We start from the raw sequence: 12,598 nt of genomic DNA, 5'->3' as shown, positions 1-12,598 counted from the left end.
AAAAAAAAAAAAAAAAAAAAAAAAGGCTGACGTCATTTGCCCTCTGACGCCACGTTGACGTCAGATGGACCGGTCCCAAGGTCTATCAATTTTGGGCTGGCCTGGAGACCAGCTTGGGCTGGGTGCCAGGCAATGGAACGGGCTGGAGTAGATTGGCTGAGTGCCAGCCTTGTTTTTTGGCTGAGTGCCGGCCTAACCACCTCCCTGTGGAACTGCTCTTATATGTGGACAACTTTAGTCCATTACGGAATCATCAATCAACGGCTCACAATTCTCAAACTGATGTAACTTTTTTTTATTACAAGTAATATCATTACTTTAAGGTTTTTTTAGTCAAAATAATCAATTACATTGATGTAATTTCTTACTATGGTCTTTGAGATTTAAAATCAATAGAACTAGTCCTGAGTTTGTCCATTATCAATCATTTTGATTATTTCGTAAAAAAATTTCGTTAAATAAGGATAGAATAACAAAAATAACCTTAATTTTTGTCAAATCATTTTAGCTAATTGTTTATTAAATGAGTGTTTTTGTCATTTTCCTTATTTAACAGAGATTTCTTATGGAATGACCAAGATGATTGACAGCAGACAAACTCAAGAATCACTTCTATCATTTTCAAATATCAGAGACCAAAATGAAGAATTATGCCAATTTCAGAGACTACTTTAATTAAAATGTATTATTTTAAATAAAATTATTGAGACGGAGAAATATTAAATTCTAATTATAAGAGTAATCCACTACTTACCGAGTGATAAAGCTAGAAATGTACTTTATCTTCCACTAGCCTCGGACTTCAAAAGGTGATTGTAAAGCTGATTTCTAGGCAAGAGTACTTTTCGATTCAGATTTATTGACCAAAAAGAAGCAGTATTTTCTTGAATTCTGATCTGTTGGAAATATGAACGAGCCAAGTCGTTAACCTAATTTTTACAATCTATATTTCACCAAATATAGATCTCAATCAAGGGCAGACGTTACAAAGTTGGGTCAACCAACTCCATATAGTAAACCAACTCCATATAGCACTACATAAAATTCAAGATTTTGGTGTTGAAAATTTGAAAATAATATTTGTTTTGAATTAGTTTTGTTTTAATCCTCATTCTCCAGATGACCTTGTGGCCTGGTGGCACATATTCCTCCTTTTATTTCGGCATGGAGGTTCTCAACGAAGACATTCACTCTAATAAGAGGATAATGCTTCTATCTCTCTACGGAGAAGTTACTTGTCTTCCCACTTTATAATTAACGAACTTTTACCGGTCAAACATCATAATCAGAACCGTTCATTCTCTTTATTATCATTCAAAACTCCTTCGATAATGATAAAAAGAATGAACGGTTTTGATTATAATGTGTGGACAATAAATGTTTGTTAATTGTAAGTAGAGGAAAATTACGTCGCCCCATAAAGAGACACAAGCATTATTGATAATATAAAGGATTTCCTAAAATGAGAATTTATATATAGTTTCAATAATAGAACACTTATCATCACATCGATTACAAGAGGCCAAACTCTTGTTCTCTCCCTTCCTACGCCTTAAACTCCTTCGAAAATTCCTAACAAAATTGTCCTTATTTTGTTGTAATTTCATACAAAAACACAAATAAATATTATCCCCCGACGTGTGTTATACCCCACTTGACAGTAGTAGAGAGAACACCAACGTCACCTACCATACTATATTGAAAAGCATTTTCAGCTAATGCAAATGCATGAGAGATACAAACAAGACACATACCACTTGTAACCTTGTTTTTGTTTCTTGCCTGGCTTCTATATACTCACTCATTCTCTCTCTCTCTCTCTCTCTCTCTCTCTCTCTCTCTCATATACACACACACACAGATACACATAAATATATATCTTTGGGACCAAAGCTACCTTTCCCTTTTATTCAGAAGATATATCATTTGATATATTCATGGCGACCGTGGAGGAGCAGAAGAGGATGTATTTTGATTCGAAAGATGCGTTGGCCATGGTTGAGGAGCTGAGGGCCAGTTATAATTCCGGCAAGACAAGAAGCTACGAGTGGAGGGTGTCGCAGCTGAACAACCTCGTGAAGGTGGCGGAGCACCACGAACAAGAGATCGTCGATGCTCTTCACTCTGACCTCTCCAAACCTGAATTTGAAGCCTACGTTCATGAGGTTAGGTTCCTCTCTCTCTCTCTCTCTCTCCCCGACTAATCTTTGTGTGTTTTTTAATTTATCATTTGGTTTGGTTTTGGGTTATTATTGATAATGCATGTGAGAGAGAATATAAGTTGGGCTGGACCAGGTGGTATGGGTAGCTGCCCAATTTGGTAAATATTGCAGCGATATATTCGTCATTTCAATTTTCAACCATTCACCAAAAACTGCTAAAGTTTCAAAGAAAATTAGCTGTTTTGATGCGTCTACAATACACAAGTATTAATCAATTAAAAAAAAGATCTATAAGGATGAAATGATATTGGGTAATTCTAGGAAGGCTAAATTTGTAAACAAAATTTTATAAACTAAATGACATGAAAGTTGATGATTGGTGACACCATTTAGTTTGCAAATTTTGTTTAGAAATTTAGTCTTCCTAGTATTACCCAATGATATATGAAGGTATCATGAGTTTGTAAAGGTGAGTTTGATGATCAATATTTAGTTTCTGATCATTCTAGCCAATTACTCAAGTTTCATACATATTTTAGCCAATTTCCAAAGTGTAAGTATAATTCATTAGATGTGTAGTTTTATACAACAGATCTTTATACAATTAGTAGTGAAATGATTCATATTTAATTCATTGAAAATTTCCAGGGTGAAACTATATATATATATATATATGTGCTTCAATAAAAAATAACTGACACAAAACTTATATAACAAAGATATAGTGATTGCTTTTCTAGCTGGGTGTAAAAATATAGATAATTTGGTCTAACGTGCATTCGTTTCTTTTGGTAATAAAATTTAGAGAATGTTAACATGTCAACTTGATTATTTTGACAAGTTTTAATACAAATATCGTGAATAATAATTTCGATATCAATTTATTTTCATAAACAGCTTTTTTTCTGTTGCACTGATGTGGCATAACAGAAAGTCTGCTAGCTAGGCTACTATACATGTTGAAACTTGAAAGTGTGAAAAGTTCAATTACGTACGCAGACGCAGATCATTTCTGGTGGTACATGTCTTCCATTTCAAAACATTGCTTCATTGTTTGAGTTAATTTGCATGTGAAGTGTTTAAATGTTTGGAGTGCTCGTGCTTCATGGTTTTTGAGTTTTCATGTGGTAGATGGGCGTGTTGATTTATTTGTTCTTGAAAACATGTGGGGAGCTAAAGGAGCTTAAAATTATATTATGATACTGGAATACTGTTACATATACATAACTTATTTATGCGTTATGGTAGAGACGTTCGTTTACGTAATGTTATCATGGTAACACCATATGTAAAAATTTTGGTATCACACAATAATTTATGGAGTTTATAAAACATTTTTCTCAAAGATACAAATTTGGATGGGGTTATTCAAGTTGTTAATGATGAGGATTGAATATATAACCTAATCTAGGGTTTTGAATGGTCCTTTTGTGGGTAGAATGGTCCCTTAATTTTTTTTAGAGGTCCCTTAATTAATTAAGTAGTGAATCTTGTGATGATGTTACTTGTTAGGCTTGATTTTGTCATGTCACCATTTGTGATGCATAATCAATAAATTGGCTTACGAAATCGATTTTCATGTGATAATCACAAAATAAGATGAGAAAGTTGTAGATTTAAGTTCCAACCCCAAGATTTGTATTAGAGAAAATAGTTAGGTAAATTTCACTAGTTTTACGAGGAGATCAAGGATAACAATCTACTTAAATATATCAATACACTATTGAAATAAAACGTCACTACCACGGTGAATCGGTTTCGTAAAGCCCTATGTAATGGTTTGTGACTAATGGATGAGGATCCTTCTCACATCTTATATGTTCATCGTACATAATGGTTAGTTTTTATTAGGTACTATTTGCGTTTAATTTTAAATAAAAAATTCAAAACGATTTATGGCTGCACGATGTACGATGAACAGATAGGATTTGAGGATCTCTAGGATCCTCACATAGAGGATCCGAATGAGATCCAAATATGTGATTACTGGCTCATGGGTTCCATTTATGATGACCTGGCCATTCTTTTTGGAGCATTAGTCCCTTCCCTCCAATCCCTTCACATCTTCTTTCACCTTCCTCTTTGTCTTTCTATCTCTATAAAAAAGTCAACATAAAATATTAATATGGATTAATTATGACTGTTCAAATAGGATGAGACTGAAGGGAAAGAGGATTTGGAAGGGAGCGAATCATACTCTATTATTTTTCTATTATGTTATAACGAAGATTTCCAGCTGTATATCAACTCATGATATTCATGATGGGTTATTCACTTGAATTATTGACAACGTTGTACTGAGTCTACTGACTAAAGAATATTAACGTTTGCTTTTGCAAGAGTTTCAGAGTTCAAATTTCTATTGTGATAGAAAAATATTAATTTTTTAAATATTTTTCACACACCACTAAAAAAATTAAAAAGTGTGGGAGAAGTTGTCACATCCTAGCCCGGGCCCCACCACATCCCGGTCCCGCTCCACCACCATAACACGATATTGTCCGCTTTAGGCCCCTACCACACCCTCACGGTTTTGATTCTGGGAACTCACACGAGAACTTCTCAGTGGGTCACCCATCATGGGAGTGCTCTTGCGCGCTACTCGCTTAACTTCGGAGTTCCCATTGGAACCCGAAGCCAGTGAGCTCCCAAAAACCCTCGTGCTAGGTAGGGATGAGAATATACATATAAGGATCACTCCCCTGGACGATGTGAGATCTTACAATCCACCCCCCTTAGGGGCCCGACGTCTTTGTCGGCACACCACGGTCAGGGTTAGGCTCTGATACCAAATTGTCACATCCCGACCTGGGCCCCACCACATCCCAGGCCCGCTCCACCACCATAGCACGATATTGTCCGCTTTGGGCCCCTACCACACCCTCACGGTTTTATTTTTGGGAATTCACACGAGAACTTTCCAGTGGGTCACCCATTATAGGAGTGCTCTTGCGCGCTATTCGCTTAACTTCGGAGTTCCAATAGAACCTGAAGCCAGTGAGCTTCCAAAAAGCCTCGTACTAGGTATGGATGAGAATATACATATAAGGATCACTCCCCTAGGCGATGTGGGATCTTACAGAAGTAATTTGAGGTGCGTAAATATAATCTCCCTTTCTATTCTCTAGATCGTATTAAGAAACTTTTGTCTTTTATTTGTTCGTGCTATGCGTTGATAAACTTTCTCAGTTGATAGATTACAGGTATACGTTTATAAAAAACACGCTAAAATGCTGTAGAATGCGTATAAAACATCAATATAAATGAAGACTTATCATTTTGACCATTAAACTTTAATTTAATTGATTTTATAGATTCACCTACCCATTCTCCCACTGAAACTCCTAGACTGCCTAGTGTTGAATTTTGTTTGTTTTTAAACTAACGATATTATCTATATTAAGCGGGTGGAAAAGTAGGCTAAGTCATATAAAGTGGGACTCTCCATAATAGACTCATGTGTCAATATTATAAGCCATTGTGCAAAAAATCTGAGATGGCATAAATCCATAGATAGTCCTACTTTTGAGAGAGTCTCATCTTTTTACTAACCCAAAAAACTATGTTTTTAAATAATTGTGAAAGGTTTAAGTGAGAAATCTTAGGTTCGATTCTCGCCAAATGTGAATTTGAACCACATAATTACTACCATTTTGAGGCTTAATCCACTTCCGATCCTTTAGTATATGTAATATTATTTGTTAAAAAAAAGGAAGATAGGGAGGGATCAAGATCCTCTCCTGATCTTTGTATGGGGATCCTCATGACCAAGAAGTGTGGGCCGTTGGATGAAAATCTAACGGCTACAAACAGGAGAGTCCCTTTAAAGTTATAATAATTATAACCGTTGGATTTTTATCCAACAACCCACACTTCTTGGTCATGAGAATCCTCATACAAAGATCAGGAGAGGATCCTGATCCGATAGGGAGTTGACAATGACTTCAAAATGATGATGTCTTTCGAGATAAGATTTAGCGGAATCATGGGATTTTGAGGTTACCTTTTTTGAGTTGCACTGCATTATCTTTATTTGGTGTGTGAGGGTCCTGGAATCATGGAATTTGCAAAGGTTACATGTTTGTTTTTCCTGGAAAATCGTAATTTGGTTTTCAGTTTTCATCTAGGACTGTTTCCACAATGTTGGATCCTCTGAGATTGAAGCAAGGGATATAAATTCGTAGATTTATCCATCTATATTTCCTACCTTATATAGATTTTTCAAAATTTTCTTTCTTTTGCAGTGCCTTTGGTGCGTTAAACGTTTCAAATCATTGTTCATGTAAAACATTATATCAATTGGTGTAGGACTGATGCTGTTGTGCTCATCTTTTGGGCCTTACTTTCCTCTCTTTGGTTTATAATTTCGTTCCAAACGAACTTTGCTTTTACTCATCTCAACAAATTCATTATTAGAAACAGTCTAATTATAAATGTTCAGGGTAATCACGAAAATTAAGTTCAATGAGGAAATTGACCAATTATAAAAGTTCGAAGGCAATCGGCTAAAATTAAATTTTAAGAGAAAATTGTTCAATTATAAAAGTTTAAAAAGTATTTAATCAGAATTAAAATTTATAAAAAAAATTGACAACTTCTCACAAATTCAAAGAAAAACAGTTCCTCAATTTTTTATGGGGCAAATCAAAATAATTGAGTGTAAAACTTTTGTTCACCGGTCAAACTTTTGTTCTCTTCCTTCGCAAGTTAGATAGGGAGAGATCTTCCCACTTCTCCTTGCCGCACACACTCGATTCATATATACTCACACACACACACACATACGTTATTATTCTATCTATCCGTTTCTAGTTCTACCATGGGTTCAATGGCGATTGAGGAGGAGAAGCAGACGGCGGCCAAGCCTTTCGACGAAGAAGCCGCCTCTGCGGTGGTGAAGGAGCTGAGAGCGTCCTTCGTCTCCGGCAAGACTCGAAGCTATCAATGGAGGGTGTCGCAGTTCAAGTGCATACTCAAGCTCATCACCAAAAACGAGCGGGAGATCGTTGACGCTCTCCGCTCCGACCTCTCCAAGCCCGAACTCGAATCCCAAGTCTACGAGGTCATCCGATTTTCTCATTTAATATCTCACCAACTATCTCTCTCTCTCACATGGTGTTCTGTTTTCGCGCATGTCCATAGTTCATATCTATATGCGCAGTTAAATCATGAATTGGGTTTTGATTACAATTTGCAGAGAAATTTTGGGTCTTGAATTTTTTAGTTGGTTGCTGAATGTTTTAGTGTGCACATGCTGATTGATTGATGCACTTCTCACGTCTCACCAACTCTCTCTCTCTCTTACATGTCAATAATTCATCTCTGTATGCTAAATCATGAATTGGGTTGTGATCAGAATTTGGTGGTTGATGTAGTTCAATACAATACTCTATTATATGCTGATTGCTCACTCAGTTGTTTTGTTACATCATTGCCTAGAAAAACATGCACAATTGATCCCACTAAACAAAAATAAGCATCCACTTTCATTTTCGATTGAAGGTTTGCAAACGGTCTTATTTCTCAATTAGTTCGGTTCTATTTTTGATTAAAAGTTTGTAACTGCTATTTTTTTCTTGATTAGATAGCAGTCTTTTTGGTTTTTGCATTTTCCATTTTCCATTTTCCATTTTCCATTTCATGGACTCTAAATCCGGGTCATAATTTCCAAATTCTTCTGGAATTAGGTGGGGAGTCCTTGTCACGTGTGGGGGTAAAACGTGCTTCTGTCACGTAGTAGTTTTGATGCATTAAGGTGGCACAAGTTAAATCTGTTACTTTACTATGCTCAAAATGATTAGTCAAGTGTTGAGGGAATTTAATGAGCTATGCAGGAAGAAAGTAAAAAGTGGGTGGAGTGGATCACAGGGTTAATCAATGGGGAAAGGGATCGTCTCTGGATCTCTTTCGTCCAATCCTCCTCATCAAATAATCCGGATTCTTAAAATTTGATTCAATGGCTAAAGTTGTTATAACTTTTAAAGTAAGTCCGTGTTTTTAGCCGTTTGATCAAATTTTAAGGGTCCAAATTATTTGATGAGGAGGATTAAGTGGAAGGAATCCGAATAGCATCCCTTTCCGATCAATGACCCCACTTGCACTTTCATAGAAAAAAAACTAGCCAAACTTTACTCTTTGTCTAGAAGTTGCTACTTTTATGGTTGGTGAGTTGTGACAGATGTGCAGGGATCAGATTTAGTGCACAGACAAAATCGTCTCTCACACCATATTTGTGAGGATGCATTCCCTCCATTTGAAAGGCAGCCTTTTTTGTTTTTTTTTTTTGGAAGACTGGGCAACTTTTTTACTTGAATCTTTTTGGCTTTCTTTTTTATCGTGCAATGTTATCTGATGATTAGAATTGTTACATTTCATATCATGCTTTCAAGATCAATTCTGCAAAAATTCAACCAAATTAGAAATAGTTTAACCTTTCGACTAATGTTGTCAAAATTTCAGTGTTTAAATGAGAAAAATGGTAACCAGAAAATGAATAAACGATTTGGGAGTCTGTTTATTTTTTGCATAAAGATCTTTAAATAGTAACCAAGAAAATAGGTGGTCGAAAAAATCGTTTAATATTGTAGGATGAGAAGGAAAGCCTAGCATTTATTTTTTTAAATTTTGTTTGGTGGGGAAGTGGGTAGCCGGGTAGGGCTTTATAATTGGGGTTATTAGTATTAACTCTTGAAAGCAGAGGCGCACATTTCATGTCTGTTGGGTGTCAGGGTAGATCTTGAAAATAGTTAAACCTTGTCTTTTCGAGTAACTGTAATAAGCTAGGTGTTATGCGGAGAAAAGGTAAAGAATGAACCTGCCATAAACCGCATAGGATATCTGCAGAAACTTGGGGAGTCAACTTCTGTTATTTTTATCTATGCAGGACAAAAACGTTTTAAACTATTTAGAAACTTACAGGAATAATCTAACAACAATAAATATGGTTGGGTTTTTTTAAACTTATAGTAGAGATGGATGTTTAAACTTTCAAATTCTTGATTAGGTAAATATGTGCGATGCTAATTCATAGTCTAACGACATAAAGGATATCGAGCAAATATATACACACCTACATACGTATACAGGTATACGTTTGTATTGAATTATAGATATCTTACATATGTACTATTGTGGTTATGGCTCTCTTTTGACTCTATACAAGATGGAGAGGGTGGGTCGGAATCTGAACTGTGGATTTTGTGGTCCACCCGAACCGGATGTTTCTGCACCCGAACAGTTTCGATTGAAAAATTGGCTCTCCCCATTTGGTAAACAAATGGAGAGCATCTTTTTCCAGCCACTGCGTGCTTGTGGTTGTGAACACAATCATTTGGCTCGCCTACAAATGTGAAGTATAAAATTGTTGAAACAAAATGCTCGCCTACATGAATGTTTTATTTGTTACTGACTTCATATGTTGGTTTATATGGTTTTCGTGTAGATATCTATGTTAAAAAACTCGTGTAAATTGGCAATTAAGGAGCTGAAGAAATGGATGAAGCCAGAAAAGGTATGTCTTTGTCAGCAACTCCGATGAATGGCAACCGTTAAGTTATCTTGTTTGTCTACACCGGCATTCTTGAGTTAATCCAATGTTTGTTTCCAATCTAATTTCCGATGAGTAATATTTCCCTTTAACTACAGGTTAAAACTTCGATAGCAGTTTTTCCTGCGTCAGCTGAAATAGTGTCTGAACCGCTTGGTGCTGTACTAGTAATTTCAGCATGGAATTATCCTTTCTGTACGTTTATACCGGACATGTTTTTTTAAGTTTAGGCATTGGGCTCTATAGCCCTAATTAATCCTGTCTTCAGACAAAAGTAATAGTGTAGTATCTGTTTTCCAGTACTGTCACTTGATCCAGTTGTTGGAGCCATTGCGTCTGGTAATGTTGTGGTTCTTAAACCATCAGAACTTGCTCCAGCCTCATCGTCATTGCTTGCAAAACTATTAGGTGAATATATGGATAGCTCTTGTATAAGAGTCGTTGAGGGGGCTGTTGCTGAAACATCTGCACTGTTAGAGCAAAAGTGGGATAAAATATGTTACACAGGTTCTTCGTCATTTTCCTCCCTTTCATTTTCATCTTTCGTTTTCCTTAGATTACAGTTGATTTTTATATAATTGATTGAAAAAAAATGTATATTTAAATTTGTAGGAAATGCAAGAGTGGGACGTATAGTGATGGCTAGTGCTGCAAAGCACCTTACACCTGTTCTATTGGAGCTTGGAGGAAAATCTCCTGTTGTTGTTGATTCTGGCATTAACTTACAAGTATATAGATCTTCCTTCTTGCATACCATCAGTAATATTTGATATATTTTACTTGCTGCTACTAACGGTGTTGTGATTTTCATCTCATCTCATGTAAAACTTATATTTTGTTTCTCCTAGGTTGCTTGTAGGCGAATAATCGTTGGTAAGTGGGGGTGTAATAATGGACAGGCTTGCATCTCCCCTGATTATATCATAACAACAAAAGATTTTGCTCCTAAGCTGGTAAGGTTACCTTTGTATGCCATTGAAGATCTGAATTTGCTTTGCTGTTTATGCCATCTGCGTCATTTTCTTTGTTCACAGGTGGATTCTCTGAAACAAGAATTGGAGAACTTCTATGGAAAGAATCAACTAGAATCAAAAGATTTGTCTCGTATTGTGAATCCTCATCACTTTGCTCGCTTGACGAAGCTCTTGTATGAGGATAAGGTTTCTGGAAAGATCGTCCATGGAGGTGAAATGGACAAAACCAACTTGTATGTATACTGTCTTCGATTGTTCTCTTCTTAGCTCTCTCTCTCTCTCTGTGATTTAATAGGGTGTTATATTGTACCATATGCGTGATTAGTGCTCCTTTCTTTTGATCACAGGAGGATAGCTCCTACCATCTTGCTCGATGTTCCACAAGACTCTTTGATCATGAGTGAGGAAATATTTGGCCCTTTGCTTCCCATTCTCACGGTAAGAAACACAAATTTTGTTGTCCTTGAATTTATGCTCTCAACGAATTTTTTTTTTTCTCTCGATAAAAGATTGCCTTCCCCAATTGATTTAAATAGCTCTGGCAGTCTCACCATATCTAACATGGTTCTCATATGGGTGGGGGTGATTTGAAAGGGAAAGTAGTATGGCTACCATCATTTTGCACAAAAATGTAGGCTGATCGTTGCGTGTTTTAATAGCGGAAACATTTTGAAGGAGCAGCATTCATAGATTGAATTTTTTCTGCATTTTATGCATGCAAGGTTGGAGATCAAATGCAATATCTTCCCTTTTGTTTGTAACAGGTCGACAAAATGGAAGACAGTTTTGATTTGATAAACTCAGGAACAAAGCCTCTTGCTGCGTATTTGTTTACCAACAAGAAGAAGCTGAAGGAGCACTTTGTAAATACCGTCTCTGCCGGTGGTTTGGTTGTCAATGACACTACCATACATGTAAATACTTCGTCCTCAAACTTGTTGAAACAAACCAGTACATGTTCATCCTTTACAGTTTAGGCATTTCCATCTGTTACATATAACACATACGTGCACACTGGTTAACCTATTTCCGTTATTCTGAAATCTGTTTAGAATCTAATTTGGATTATACATACTGGATTGTGCAGCTTGCTGTTCCCTCCTTGCCTTTTGGAGGAGTTGGGGAAAGCGGAATGGGTGCGTACCATGGAAAATTCTCTTTCGACGCTTTTAGCCATAAGAAGGCAGTTGTTTATCGAGGTTTCTTCGGTGATGCTTCCATAAGATACCCACCATACACAAAGGGGAAGCTAAGAATTCTGAAGGCTCTTATCAGCGGTGGCATATTAAGCATAATCCGCGCTCTGGTCGGATGGCCTAAGGCTTAAGAGAAACTAGGATCTGGCTTTGCTCATGTGATTGCTTCTTTCGGTCAGATTTATGGAAGTCTTTCGTCGTACAATATACAAATATGGTTCTGATTTCAATTTGGACAAAGGCTTGATTATTTATGGAAAGGGAGAATGGAAATTGTAAAAGTTGGTGGTAAATATCATAAATTGATATGTTTAAATGTGTTTGTGATTGTATCATACTATCATGTTCCAAAGCTGAAGCGTTTCGTTGTTTTATTCGAGCTATATTTAATTCTGGGGCAAATTATATAAAACTACTTTAACTATTGGTCTCACGACACTTTCATACCTTATCTTTTAAAATTGACAATGTCATACCTCATCTTTAAAATTTGTTCTAATGTTATACCTTCTGTCAGATGTTTGTTAATTCTTCTATTAAATGCTAACGTGGTTTGAGACGACGGAGCCCACTTTTTATTAAAAACTAAAAAAAAAAATCATTTAATATTTTTTAAATATTTAAATAATAAAGAAAAGTGTAAAAAAAAAAAAAGAAAAACCCCAGTTCGTCCCTTCCCCCTCTCATCTTCCATCTTCTCTTCCCCCCTTCTCTTTCTTC

General features: G+C 36.2%; 1 protein-coding gene across 2 annotated transcripts; it reads left to right on the top strand.

The window, feature by feature from the left end:
- The first annotated feature begins 1,848 nt into the window (after window positions 1-1,848).
- On the top strand, window positions 1,849-12,252 carry LOC103967503 (aldehyde dehydrogenase family 3 member H1-like). 2 transcript variants are annotated; one of them, XM_009380753.3, is made up of 10 exons: window positions 1,849-2,165; window positions 9,604-9,672; window positions 9,807-9,903; window positions 10,009-10,215; window positions 10,321-10,436; window positions 10,557-10,661; window positions 10,743-10,915; window positions 11,030-11,120; window positions 11,447-11,596; window positions 11,770-12,252. In XM_009380753.3, exons 1-10 carry the CDS (start codon window positions 1,938-1,940, stop codon window positions 12,007-12,009), a joined length of 1,476 nt encoding a protein of 491 aa, XP_009379028.2. In that variant the 5' UTR covers window positions 1,849-1,937; the 3' UTR covers window positions 12,010-12,252. The 2 variants fall into 2 exon arrangements, with proteins under 2 accessions (XP_009379028.2, XP_048431104.1); XM_048575147.1 differs by lacking the exon at window positions 1,849-2,165 and adding an exon at window positions 6,822-7,224.
- Window positions 12,253-12,598: the final 346 nt, after the last annotated feature.

This window comes from the organism of the source record quoted next, unplaced genomic scaffold (assembly GCF_019419815.1).
Source record: "Pyrus x bretschneideri cultivar Hongxiangsu unplaced genomic scaffold, Pyrus_bretschneideri_v1 Contig78, whole genome shotgun sequence".
Taxonomy (NCBI): Eukaryota; Viridiplantae; Streptophyta; class Magnoliopsida; order Rosales; family Rosaceae; genus Pyrus; species Pyrus x bretschneideri.
This window is presented reverse-complemented; position numbering and strand designations above follow the sequence as displayed.

Coding starts and splice junctions, on each gene's coding strand:
- LOC103967503 (XM_048575147.1), top strand. CDS start 6,982: ATGGGTTCAATGGCGATTGAGGAGGAGAAGCAGACGGCGGCCAAGCCT. Junction 10,216..10,320: donor GGATAAAATATGTTACACAG/GTTCTTCGTCAT, acceptor TTAAATTTGTAG/GAAATGCAAGAGTGGGACGT. Junction 10,662..10,742: donor AAGATTTTGCTCCTAAGCTG/GTAAGGTTACCT, acceptor CTTTGTTCACAG/GTGGATTCTCTGAAACAAGA.